General features: G+C 33.2%; 1 protein-coding gene across 1 annotated transcript; it reads left to right on the top strand.

Moving 5' to 3' along the window:
• The first annotated feature begins 218 nt into the window (after nt 1–218).
• LOC109185377 (ribose-phosphate pyrophosphokinase 1-like) lies at nt 219–5639 on the top strand. The gene is made up of 8 exons (XM_019335373.1): nt 219–559; nt 1239–1397; nt 2579–2827; nt 3218–3361; nt 3453–3620; nt 4070–4139; nt 4616–4697; nt 4963–5639. The coding sequence occupies exons 1-8, from the start codon at nt 434–436 to the stop codon at nt 5141–5143; spliced, it is 1179 nt and encodes a 392-aa protein (XP_019190918.1). The 5' UTR covers nt 219–433; the 3' UTR covers nt 5144–5639.
• Nucleotides 5640–12931: the final 7292 nt, after the last annotated feature.

Genomic DNA, 12931 nt, shown 5'->3' with positions numbered 1-12931 from the left:
TAAAAGAACAAAGGCATAGGGTTTGTTTAGTACTCTTTTAACATAATTCAAATGATTTATTTATTTATATTTTTGGTACATACGTAATTCCAATGATATATTTATTCGCGTTTTTTGGTACATACATTATTCGTTATTATTCGAATGGTTAACATACATAACGTATTGTCTGACGTGTAGGTACCAATGGAAATTGGAAAATGGGATAAGCTCAGAAACTCAGAAAGCGTTTCAAAAGAGAACGACGCCGTATAAGCAATCCGTAAGCAACACTGCCACACGTTTCAGAATCCTATAAATGGCGGTAGAAGCAGACAACAGTCCCCGCCATAAAAAGCGGAGCTTCTAAACCTAAAACTCAACCTCCATTCTCTCTCTCTCTCTCTGCACATACATACACAGTGTGTATATATCTATACATACATATAGGAAGATGGCTTCGTTGCCGCTGCCGTTTCCTTCGACATCATCATCTTCGAATTCTCTGTCATCTCCGGCTTCTCTCCCTCGGAGGACCTTCGTCCCCAACCGAAGCCTCCGTTCTCCTTTGAACGTCTTCGTAAGTTTTTTTTTTTTTTTTGGCTGTGAGTTTTTCGGCTTGTTAATCTTGTGAGAGTTGTTATCAGAGTTTCACGTCTTTCACATGAACTGAACTTCTTATCTATTTGATTTTATTGAAAACGGTACGTGTCTGTGTCACATTCTGTAGGGCCTTATTTAATCTTTATCAAGTATGTGATTCACATAAATGAATGATTTAAAAAAAAAAAAAAAATTCACGAAGGCTTTGGCTCTCATGAATTTGATTGTGAATGGAAGATAAGGTATTGGGAGAGCTTCCCAAATGAATTCTGCTAATAACTTGATTTTGGATTAGTTTAAGTCTACTTTGGCTATGGGGTGAAATTTTCTGGTATAAAATTTAGGATCCCAAATTTAAAACTAATGTATTTTTCTGCTGTTCTATTTGAATATCCTCATCTTAATTTCCTTTGTTTTTGGGTAGTCTTGCACTGTATTGAAAATGGATCCCCTCTCTGTAAATTTCTATTTTTACAAAGTTTTTGTATTGAGAACTTTGTTAAAATGCTTAGAATGCATGTGTGTGTGTGTGTGTGTGTGTTTTTTTTTTTTTTTTTTTTTTTTTTTTTTTTATAATAAATATAAATTTGTTCTTTATAATGTTTAGTTTGTGAAGTTGATGGCTGCTAATGTATTTTGTTTAAATTCTGCTTTAGAAATGTGAGGTCACTGGACCAATAAATGGAAAGCCAATTGTGCCAGTCCTAACTGAGGGGACACATCCGAAGCTCTTGCAATCAAGACTCACAAATGCAGTTAGAAATGACGATAGGCCCAAAATATTTTCTGGCCTTTCTAATCCTGCCCTTTCTCAGGTAAGTGTTTGCGTAATAAGTGATGCTACAGAAATAGTGAAATACAGGATGCTAAATTATTATTCTTTTATTATATTATATTTTTGGGAGTTATAAGATATAGTAGAATATGACTTGAAAAGACTGCTAATATCCTTTCTCAAGACCACTTGAAATTTATTATGTATTGGCATCATATATTGAGAATATACAGTGGTAATCAGTAAGTGACAATGTGATTAGTGGTGAAGATAACCTTAAAGGAAGATTGCCGAAAAACCTGAAATGTTTAGACTTGCAGCCCTTGTCTACACACTTGGTCATAAGTAATTAGAGAGCTATTGAGTTCGCTCTCTATTTCTCTACAAGAAATAAAAGGTCAGATGTTAAAAACTGGTGCTGTAAGAAAAGCTTTCACTGATAAATCTTGATGGAGTTGCTGCGGCATATACTCCTGAACTCAGATGTATGAATGAGTTCTCCAAGAAGGATAGCTTAGAATAGCAGAAGTCTTCAAGAAAAGGAAAATAAGGATATCAAATTAGAATTATGAATAAATTGAGTCTTCCATTTTTCTTATAAAAATACTCTGCTACCCACTGAAAATGCTTATCCATAGGACTGGATTAAACATGGTAGGTCATATGGGTTTTAAAAGCAGTAGCCTGGTTGCAGAGGATGACCATAAACATCTCAGAGAGAGAGAGAGAGAGAGAGAGAGAGAGAGAGAACTTGTGGCTATAAAACTTGTAAATAGTTTTCACATTTCAGTTAAGTTAATTAAAAAGGACAAGAAAGAAAACAATAGTTAATGTTTATTTGTCTTCTCCATCAATTTATGAGCTCTTTCTCCGCTTTTCACTTTTCAGAAACTGATAACTGAGGCTGAAAGATTTTAAATGATTCTAATCTCTTTCTTTGTAATACAGTGATGATTAGTGTTCTTTTTAACGATTATTCATCTTTTCAATCAATCTCTGAGCTCTTTTGAGAAGTGAATAACCACAGGAATATGTGATGTGCCAACCATCTTTTTACTGTGGTGGTTATTTCTTTATTTTCTTTCTCAATGAATTTCTTTCTACTTATTTTACTGACTTCTATATTATTGAATACTTGGTTCCTTGAGATTAACTAAAATTTTAATTCAATACTTTCTTTCCCTCCTTTTTCAATTAATATAACATTATCTGATATCTTAGGAAATTGCCTGGTATATGGGCCTTGACCTTGGAAAGATCAACATCAAGAGGTTTGCAGATGGTGAAATTTATGTGAAGCTGCAAGAGAGTGTTCGAGGCTGTGATGTCTACTTGGTGCAGTCCACCTGTCCTCCAGCTAATGAAAATCTTATGGAGCTTTTGATAATGATAGATGCCTGCCGAAGGGCTTCAGCCAAGAACATCACAGCAGTGATTCCATACTTTGGATATGCTAGAGCTGATAGAAAGGCAAGTTTAATTTATATTACAGATGAAATGCAGTCTGCTTTTTATTTTTATTTTTATTTTATGTAAATTTTTTGTAAATATATTTCTCTCTCTCTCTCTCTCTCACACACACACACACACACACACACTCTCTCTCTCTCTCTCTCTCTCTCTCTCACACACACACACACACACACACACACAGAGTTCTTGTTAGCTTTCTGATTGGACCTACGTTCACAGATTTTTTGAAATTTTATATTTTAAGAAATTTCTGCCTACGATCCTCTTTTCTATTTCTTCCCAAGCTGTGTGGTGGAGTTATGGATGTGTTTCAATGAATTCATTAAGGATTCGAACTAGATGAACTTTTGAATAGGGTCTGACATGCCCAACACATTTTTGTTTCAGACCCATGGCCGTGAATCTATTGCAGCCAAATTAGTTGCAAACATCATTACAGAAGCAGGTGCAGATCGCGTTCTTGCTTGTGATATTCACTCTGGGCAATCCATGGGTTACTTTGACATTCCAGTGGATCATGTATACTGTCAGGTAACTGCTTCAAGATTTAAAAAAAAAAAAAATCTATTAATGCTTATGTTTGACTATAACTGAAAGTGAACTTTGTTTTTGCATGCAAAAGCCTGTTGTTCTCGATTATCTTGCCAGCAAGAAGATTTGTTCGAATGATTTGGTAGTGGTCTCTCCTGATGTTGGAGGGGTTGCTAGAGCACGAGCTTTCGCAAAAAAGTTATCCGATGCACCTTTAGCCATTGTGGATAAAAGGCGTCAAGGGCACAATATTGCTGAGGTAGTTTAACATCTTGATACCAGTTTGCTATACCTTCCTGTTATATGAAATTTACACTGCAATCACGTGATATGTGTTTGCTCATTCAAAAGGTATTTCTTGGATGTTGTCAAATGTGAGTTAAAAAAGTGGGAAGAAGTTAGAGGGTTTCTTAGTATGCGGTGGCAATATGTGTTAGTTTTAATTTGCAGAAGTGGTGATAAAACAAGTAGGTTGTAGCCTATACATCTACATAAGCTTGTAAGCTATTGGCATGGAGTTCAAGCCACATAGCGAATCCGTGAACCAGAGACACTGCTATAAAATGGAAATATAATTAATTGAACCAACTTAGGGATAATAACTTCATGGGAGATTCCAGATAGATGACTAGCAGGATCTATTATCCCATTGTAGGCATGCCTACGACCTGTTGTATGCTTTTGGTTGATGATATCATTATCTTGCAGGTTATGAATCTGATTGGTGATGTCAAAGGAAAAGTTGCCGTGATGGTTGATGATATGATTGATACAGCAGGTGAGTTAGCTGCTCATATGCGAAAGTGACACATTTTTCATTCATAAAGATATTGTAGGAGGCCGAGAAATCTGGAGGGAATGGTTATTATCTTTAGCATTGGTGCTTTCAAGATTCATGCATTTTGGCCAAGTCGATAATTTTTCAACTCCATCATGAAAGAAGCTGTACAAATTATATATGAAGCTTGCAACCTTAAAATATCTTAAGGAAGCTATTTTATATTGACAAGACTAATATTTTCTTACCTTCTGTTTACCCTTATCCCACTTTAAAGAGAATTGTCTCGATTATAATTTTCTATTGCTATATTATTCGTTAAGGGACTTATTCTTCTTGTTATTTGCACTACACATTGATTCTGCCCAGCTGCATTGTTTGACCATTCTTCTATCTGAACATAATGACTACTTAGTTCAAATTTTGTGTTTTTTCCTTTTATCTTCGTTAACTTGCTGATCCTTCTGGGGTTTTAGGGACTATCGCAAAAGGTGCAGCCTTGTTACATGAGGCGGGAGCAAGAGAAGTATATGCATTCTGTACACATGCTGTTTTCAGGTAATGTTTCTCAATTTACTTCTGACTGTTGTATGTCCATATCCTCTCAATATTCCGCTCAATGTGTGTCCAAATTCTTTATATGGACTTTTGCTATGTTCTAATTTTCTTTCATTCCATAAGTTAGGAACTTTGCATATGAATGGGTGTTGAATTTCAAAAAACAAATTCAAATCAACAAATCATACATATAAAAAGTTTGTAGAGAAATGTCCAGTAATCTCTGTTACACGATTGATCTTATGCTTGTAATTTGAATTTGCAGCCCCCCAGCAATTGAGAGGCTGTCTAGTGGCCTGTTTCAGGAGGTCATTATCACCAACACAATTCCGGTAACAGAGAAGAACTATTTCCCACAGCTGACGGTTCTTTCAGTCGCAAACCTCCTGGGAGAAACCATTTGGCGAGTGCACGATGACTGTTCTGTGAGTAGCATCTTTCAGTGAAGCAAAACAATAGGAGAAAATCGCTGACATCCCTGCATTAATAACTTCTTGGTGGTCTGCTGGACAGCCTCTTTCACCTATTTTTTTCCTGGTCCCTGAAATCATCCTTCAATGGACTCTTTTCCGTTGGCACGAAGAATTCTTCATGCCCCTAACCTACCATTACTCTATGCAGCTTACATACCCATCTTTATAAACCTTTTTATTCCAAACAGGAGATCAATTTTCTCCATTTGCTTAGTTTTGATTCCAACCTAGAGAAAATCTGTCCTGCATCTAACAAACAGTTATAAAGCTATAGTTGATAGTTGAAGTGATTTAAGGTAGATGAAAATCCATTTGGGTTGTGTTGGATTCAGTTGATAACTGTAGGATGATTATGCATTGTACTTGTGATCCATTCCTTTTGCCATTGGGGCTGTCGATTTTGCTTCAGAACCAAAAGAAATTGAATTAGAGTTATTTAATGGATTATCATTGTTATTGTTATATAGCATACATGATACAAGCAGAATCAGTGGTACACGCATTACATCTTGATGCCTCAATTGTTTTGGTTAAATTTTACTGGGTGGTCCACATGGATTGGGGCCAAAATATGTCGTTTTAAGCTTTTCTGTTAATAAATTTTTTCATTATTTAATTTCATTTTATATTTAATATAGTTTTATTAGAGCATCACTACAATATCATTTTAATTCATTTATATTTTAATTAAAATATATTTATATTTTAATTAAAAAATACTGCTACTGTATTCTTATCCAATACAATATCTTTTTAATTAAAGTACAAATACATATACTCAACTAGTTTTACATGCACATTGCGTGAATAAGCTCATACCTTGGAGAAGACAATGCATAGGTAATTAAATGTTGCGGTAATTAAATGTCGAATTTGTTTATTTAAATAGGCAATTTAAATATATAAATGGAAGATAATATTGGAGATCCATTATAATTGTCACTAAAATAAATATTTGTAACTTTGTAAAATTGATAAAGTCTACATATTTAGTCTAAAAATGATAGTTTAAATAAAGACTACTTTTGGTTTGAATTTCTCCAAGTATTTTTTTTTTTTTTTAATTTTCTTATGGGTAGCATTGTCATTGTCTTCACCTTCACTATTTGTTATCTTTTATTTTTTTTTTATTTTTTTTTATTTTTTTTTTGGTAGTGCATCATTTGTAATTAGGATACTGGTGTAGGAAGTTGTGTTGTAGATTTGCTTTGTTGTGTATATGATAGAGATTTTAGTTGTGCTATAAACTCTTGATCTTCCAAGCGCCTGTTGATATTATGCAGTGGTAGTTTCCCCCCTACATATTTCATGTGGAAGTATTGAATAAAATATTAAAATGTATTCTATTTGTAGATTAGTACCTCTTGTTCTATTTTCATAACTTGTTTATTTGATAGTAACAACAATAACTCTGTAGGTAATCTGAATATTGATGCTGCAACGTGTCCAGTTTCATCAACAATTTCCACATCCATTTTGCATATGTTCAAGTTTACATTTTTGAAAATAGTATGAGTGAGTGTAGTATTTGATTTTGCGTGTGTGTGTGTGCATTTTTTTAATACTTTTTTTTTTATTGAATTGTACTAACCTTGGAGTTAAATTGTTTGTCACTTTGTGCATAAACCCTTTTTAAACAAGGGCTATATCATATATACCAAGTGTTTTTGTTGTTAAGGTTGATGCTGATTTTGCCTTTAGTCTAACCAGGTTGAGTGTAGAAAACAAAATGAATTGTAAATTTATATTAGCTAATATATTTAATGAATGCAAAATAAGTATTTTACATATAGGAATTGCAGCAATGGTGGCTATTTTGAAATTTCTTCCTTTTCTAGATTTGTCAAATTGATTGCAATATTGTTATATTCTCGGCACCTTTTCAATACGTCAAGTGTGTCATTATGTTCTATTGTCATACATTGACATTTTCTAATAATGAGTTTTAAATGTAGCTAGGTAAGATAATGATGTAATTAACATTTACATATTATTATCCACATAAAAACATACCAGTCCTATATGTGTTCTGCTCGGGGTTCATTTGGTTCAACCATTATTGTTGAATGAGTTATTGTGGATAGAGAAATCTTTGTTTAATGAATACGATTAGATAAGGAAGTAAAAATTTAAACATTTTAAATCATCTTAATATAATAAAGAAATACAATTTACCTTTAAAGTGAACAACTATGGTGTAGTCCAAGATATTACTGGGTAGTTTCCAATTTAAATTTATTGGATTATTTGAATACTCTATTTGTCAACAAATTCTCCCCAAGTAGTTAGTATGATTACTTCAAACTATTTTATATTTTTTCCATGGTATTAAAATATTAATAAAATACTTGATAAATAAATATATAACATTTTGTATTATAACTATGATATTTAATTACAAGATAATGTAAAAAGAAAACAATGGACAATGTAGTGAATATAATCAATTAATGAATTTGAATGTAAAAAATATTTGCATTGGAGAAAATAAGACAATATAAATAATGAACTTATTATTTTTATTTAATTTATTGATAATAAAAAAAAATTATTTGAATAAAGGCATTGTAGACACCTAATTCTAAATTAAAAGAATGCTTGTGTTATTTTTTGTTGTAGCTAGTAATTTATTTTTTAATTTAATAAGAGTAAAAGAGTGGGGAATTTACTTTTCATCAACAACAAGAGTGATAAAATCCGGTCTCTTAATCAATAAAATTTGATCTCTTTATCCCCAAAAGCCCTACAATGCAAGTTAGGAAAATAAAGTCCGATAAGCCACTTCCCAACCCCAATCAAAAGTGAAGGAACTCGGGAATATATTCTATTGTTTAGTCTACTCCCTTGTGCTGATGATCCTCGCACCATAGAGAGTGTGTGTGTGCCGGGGGGGGGGGGGGGGGGGAGGGGGGGGTGCTTGTGATAGGGTTATAAGGTAAGTCACTTGCCCTACAGAGCTCATAAGTGCATTTTTCGACCACATTGGTGTATTTTTTTGACCTTTTTACGGCACCACATTGTGTACTTCCCGACCTCATAAGTGCACTTCCTAGTCTCGTGGTTTCGTGAGTGCACTTTCTAATCTCGCGAGCACATTTCTCGACCTTGAGAATGCATGCCTCTCTCAGTGTCACTATTAGTAAACCTCCTGGTCTCATTATTAGTAAACCTCCCGGTCACGTTATTAGTAGACCTCCTAGTCTTACTAATAGTAAGCCTCCCGATCTCACTATTAGTAGGCCTTCCGGTTTCGTTATTAGTATACCTCCCAATCTCGTTATTAGTAGACCTCCCGGTGTCATTATTAGTAGACTTCTTGGTCTTCAAGCACCCCTTCACATGTCAAACCTCTAAGGACACTTGACAAGCATAACCTCACCACCGAATCCACTTAGGATAAGTGGAGGGCATGCCTAGCGCCCGACATGTACGTGTCCCATCTTCCCTTCTATATATAGGACACTTATTGCATTTTTTTGGGGACTTTTGGGTGCCCAGCCTACACCACTCCACTCGAAGCTTCCTGACCTTATGTGGTCAGGTATTTAATTGGCTCCCCGGTCACATCAATCACCTTTATTTATCTTCCCGACCTCATGTGGTCAAACCTTTATTTAACTTCACGACCACATCATTCCACCTTCTAATTGATTTCCAGGTCACATTTAACCCGATCGGTCACACTATTTTCACTTTCAAAGGGCTTTACCATCACATTTAACCGACCTGAAAGAATATACCTTATCAATTGCCAACATGAATATGATAATCCAAAAAGACCATTTTTTCATCCTCATCTTTTTTCTTGTACTAAACAACAATGGAGAAATTTCTTGGAACTCTTGTGCAGCAGACTAGGAGACGTTAAGAATGTCTGTACCACTTAGGAAAACTTCTCCTCCACTATTAAATATTGCACATTCATTTTGATCTTGTGTGGAATCTTATGTTTAACTCTTGAACTGCATCCATATTGGCTCCCTTTTGTCTATAACATTTTCCTCTCAATCGCACTAATTTGAATCACGGTATTTGAATAAAATTTGTTGTAGTTGTAGTTGTTGTTATAGACGTTAAAATCTATCTTCTATATAATTTCATCTAAATGAATTTCTAGATTTGCACTTAGATCAACATTAGATTTGCCAGCCAGGTGCGAGCATGGATTAGTCTGAGTATGGTACGGACTTAAAGGTGCCTCCTACAGTTAGGACTTGCTAAGGACACATCGTGGTCTGACCAAAACAAATATATGAAGTAAGGAGGGACTGATAAATGACCATTATGTGATCAATTCAGGGACTAAATGATGTCACCCTAATAATTAAAGGACCAAGTTTACTATCATGGCACAATTGATGAAATACTAAAAATATCATTTTTATGTGACAGTATAAACTTTTGAAAATTTATTAAAAATAAAGATACTTTTAATTAATTAATTAATTATTTAAATATTTTGTTTAAATAATTGTTTAAAAATATTTTAGAGTTATAGATATATATGTTAGATTGTAGTCATCCAAAACAATGTAGAACTGTTGAAAATAATAATATATTGGTATAACAATAATAAAATAATATGTGATTTTGTTTAAAAATATATATATATATATATATATATATATATATATATATATATATATATATATATATATATATATATATATTTTGTATGTCATTTTACAAAGTAAAAAGCTAGTAGCTAATGACTAAATTGTAATAATCTAATCAAGTCAACCAATTAATATGGTATTTGAATTTGACTCATTGAAAATAATGTTACAGAAGTAACGTGGTTCATGATTACATGAATTCATATATACTTTTTTTTTTTGGGAACAATGAATTCATATACTTTTGGTTAGTTCTTTAATCTCGTGATATATATGGTTTTGTAATTTGTGTATGCATTGACAAAGGTATATCTTTTATGGGAAGCAATTACAACCTTAATACGTGGAGAATGTAATCATTTCCATCACATTTTTGTATTAATTAAATGACAGCCCTTGTCACCCAAGCTTACACATCTTTGAAACTCCCTCAAAAGAAATTTATTAAAGCTATTCAACCTAGATTCATATAGTTTCGGTTTGTAAATAAATAAGGGATAATGGTAATTTATGTCACTCTCGTAATTATTGGTATTGTAAATGTGGTCACTCACTATTTTTCTTGTTTTAAGACCATATTTTTTTTTCTCTATTTTTCTTTTTTCGTTTGTTTTCTTTCCGCCGACAATAATATTTTTCCTTCTTCTTATTAGGGGATGTATAATATATGCCACGTTTTGAAAATTGAAAGGCAATTTTTCACTACTAATAATTTAAGGGTGACATTGATAATTGACATATTTGTGAGGGACATAAGTTATAATTTTCTCAATAAATCAATAAATAAGTGTAAAAAAAAAATCTTTTTTTAATTAATACTTAGTAATTTCAATTTCGCCGGATTAATTTTAAGTCTACAGAACTTCGCAGAGATAATGTAGGCCCCTGCATAGATAAATTGCGAGTCACTTAATCTTGCATCCTTTTCCTGTTTATGTATTTAGTGGAATTCAAATCCTCATACTTTATCCTCAGCCGTGACTACAAAATGAATCACTATATATGTGAAGCCCCGGGGCTACTTATTGAATTTTTTCTTTAATAATAAGTTTCAATCCAGGTTATACCCCTAGTTTATTTCTATTTTTTCTGTTAATTTTTTTTTTGTACCTAATGCTATAAAAGTTGTACTACATAAATTTTTAGACAAAAATATCCCTACCGTTATAACTTCGGTTATCTTTTCACATTATTATTACCATGCACATGCATACACAATATCTTTTCTTATATTCTTCAATGGTAAGTTTGATTTTATTTAGATTTTAATTAAATGTTACCATAGTTATATTTAATAATTTATTATTTATATAATTCTTACTTCAAAATATAGATATGAATTCTACAATTTTATATATATATAAGAACACTTGCTTAGGTGAGAACGTAAGAACAAATCGTGTGCATCCATTGAATATTTTTTTAATGTATTTTTTAATGGTCTAGATTAGATTAAATGTGTGTGAACGCGAATTAAATGTGTCCAAATGCGATTCACATTTGAACACATTTAATTCGCGTTCGCACACACTTAATTTAATCTAGACAATATACAATTACATGGATGTACACGATTTGTTCTCATGTTCTCACCTAAGCAAGTGTTCTCATTGGAACCATACTCTATATAAACATTTTAACATTTAGTACAGGAAAGCTTTCCTTGTCCATGGCCTTTGCCAGCTTTCTATTGAGATGAGGACAGCCTAAGCCTGCGGGACTACTTATTGAATTTTTTCTTCAATATGTGTGAATGCAAAACCCATATTTGACTCATTTAAGACGATGCTAAAATTATGTTAATGATTGTAAGAATTCCTTTTCAGATACTAAAATTAACTTTTGTGAATCATCATGGGACGACAAGATCAGAGTTTAATGCAAAACACAGCTACTTAAACCACCCCACACGTCCACAAATATGATTCTCCAAACCCTAAACCAAAATGAAGCCCTCTTTTGCTTCCCAATTCTGCATTTTTGTTCTATTCGCCACTTTTTCTCTTCTCCAAAACGTCTCCGCCGGCAACAATGGCACCGACACGATCAAAAGCGCCTGCGCGCTAACGAGAGCCCGGGATCTCTGCGTTTCGGTGCTGAAATCCGATCGCCGGAGCGCCGGCGGCGACGTCAGAACTTTCGGAGTGATCATTCTCGAGAAAACGTTGTCAAAGGCGAGGAGTTTTCCGATCAAGGAAAGGTGTCCTAAGCCTTACCGGCGGCTGGTTCGCCACATCTTGAAAGGCATCAAGAAGTTGAAGTCCGATGATCGGACAGTGGCTTTTGCTGTCGACAACATGTCGGACGCCATTGAAGACATTCTGAGATGCTCCTCGCATGTTGATGTTGAGGGTGACGATTTACTTGTGCTTCTTCTTCGTGTTGCTATGGATATTCTGCTAGTTCTTCCTTAATTAATTAGATACAAAAATAATTAGTGAATTGAATTTTTCTTTAATTTCCATTTGATTTGATCAGTCAAGCATTAAGGAATTGAGGACTGATCAAACGACCATTATATAATTGGTAATGTAATTTTGATTATTATTATCGTTGTGAGTGCTAATAAAATGGCATGGCCATGATGATTTGGCGTTTCCCTGATTAAAAGTTTTGTGATATGATTAAGTATATTTTGAGTTATACTTAATTTCCTTTTTGGTCAGAGATTTATAGCTGACAGTCTATTTTTAGTCTGTTTTTTTTTAATACATTCCCTTTGGTCCTAGTATTATGGATAACATGATCAATTTTGGTCAGCTATCAACAAAATTGTTAAAATTTCGTTAAATAGAAGGACATTTGGATCTTTTTAATATAAAGTGCATTGACCTGTTATATATTTTATGTTTATTTCTTGAAAAAATTCATAATTGAAGAGCGAAATGTTCTTATATTTAACGCAAATTCAATGATTATTTTGATAGAGGACCAAAATTGATCATGTCACAATAATACTAGGACTAAAAAAATAAAAAAGAGACTAAAATGGACTTCCACCTATAAACTTAGGGAAAAAAAATGAAATTAACTATTTTGAGTTAAATATTCGTGAGGGAATTAATTCAATCACGGAAAATATGGAAAGCATAATATTGTGTATGTGTATTTGAATTGCTTAATTGGCCGTTACAAGGGCGGAGTG

This window comes from Ipomoea nil, unplaced genomic scaffold (assembly GCF_001879475.1).
Source record: "Ipomoea nil cultivar Tokyo-kokei standard unplaced genomic scaffold, Asagao_1.1 scaffold1317, whole genome shotgun sequence".
In the NCBI taxonomy this organism is placed as follows: Eukaryota; Viridiplantae; Streptophyta; class Magnoliopsida; order Solanales; family Convolvulaceae; genus Ipomoea; species Ipomoea nil.
Note: the sequence above shows the minus strand (reverse complement) of the source record. Positions and strands in the feature narration are given on the sequence as shown.

Excerpts from the sequence above, each read along its gene's own strand:
- LOC109185377 (XM_019335373.1), top strand. The coding sequence starts at position 434 with ATGGCTTCGTTGCCGCTGCCGTTTCCTTCGACATCATCATCTTCGAAT. Across the intron at positions 3,621-4,069 it reads AAGGGCACAATATTGCTGAG|GTTATGAATCTGATTGGTGA; the intron begins GTAGTTTAACAT and ends ATTATCTTGCAG. Across the intron at positions 4,140-4,615 it reads TGATATGATTGATACAGCAG|GGACTATCGCAAAAGGTGCA; the intron begins GTGAGTTAGCTG and ends CTGGGGTTTTAG.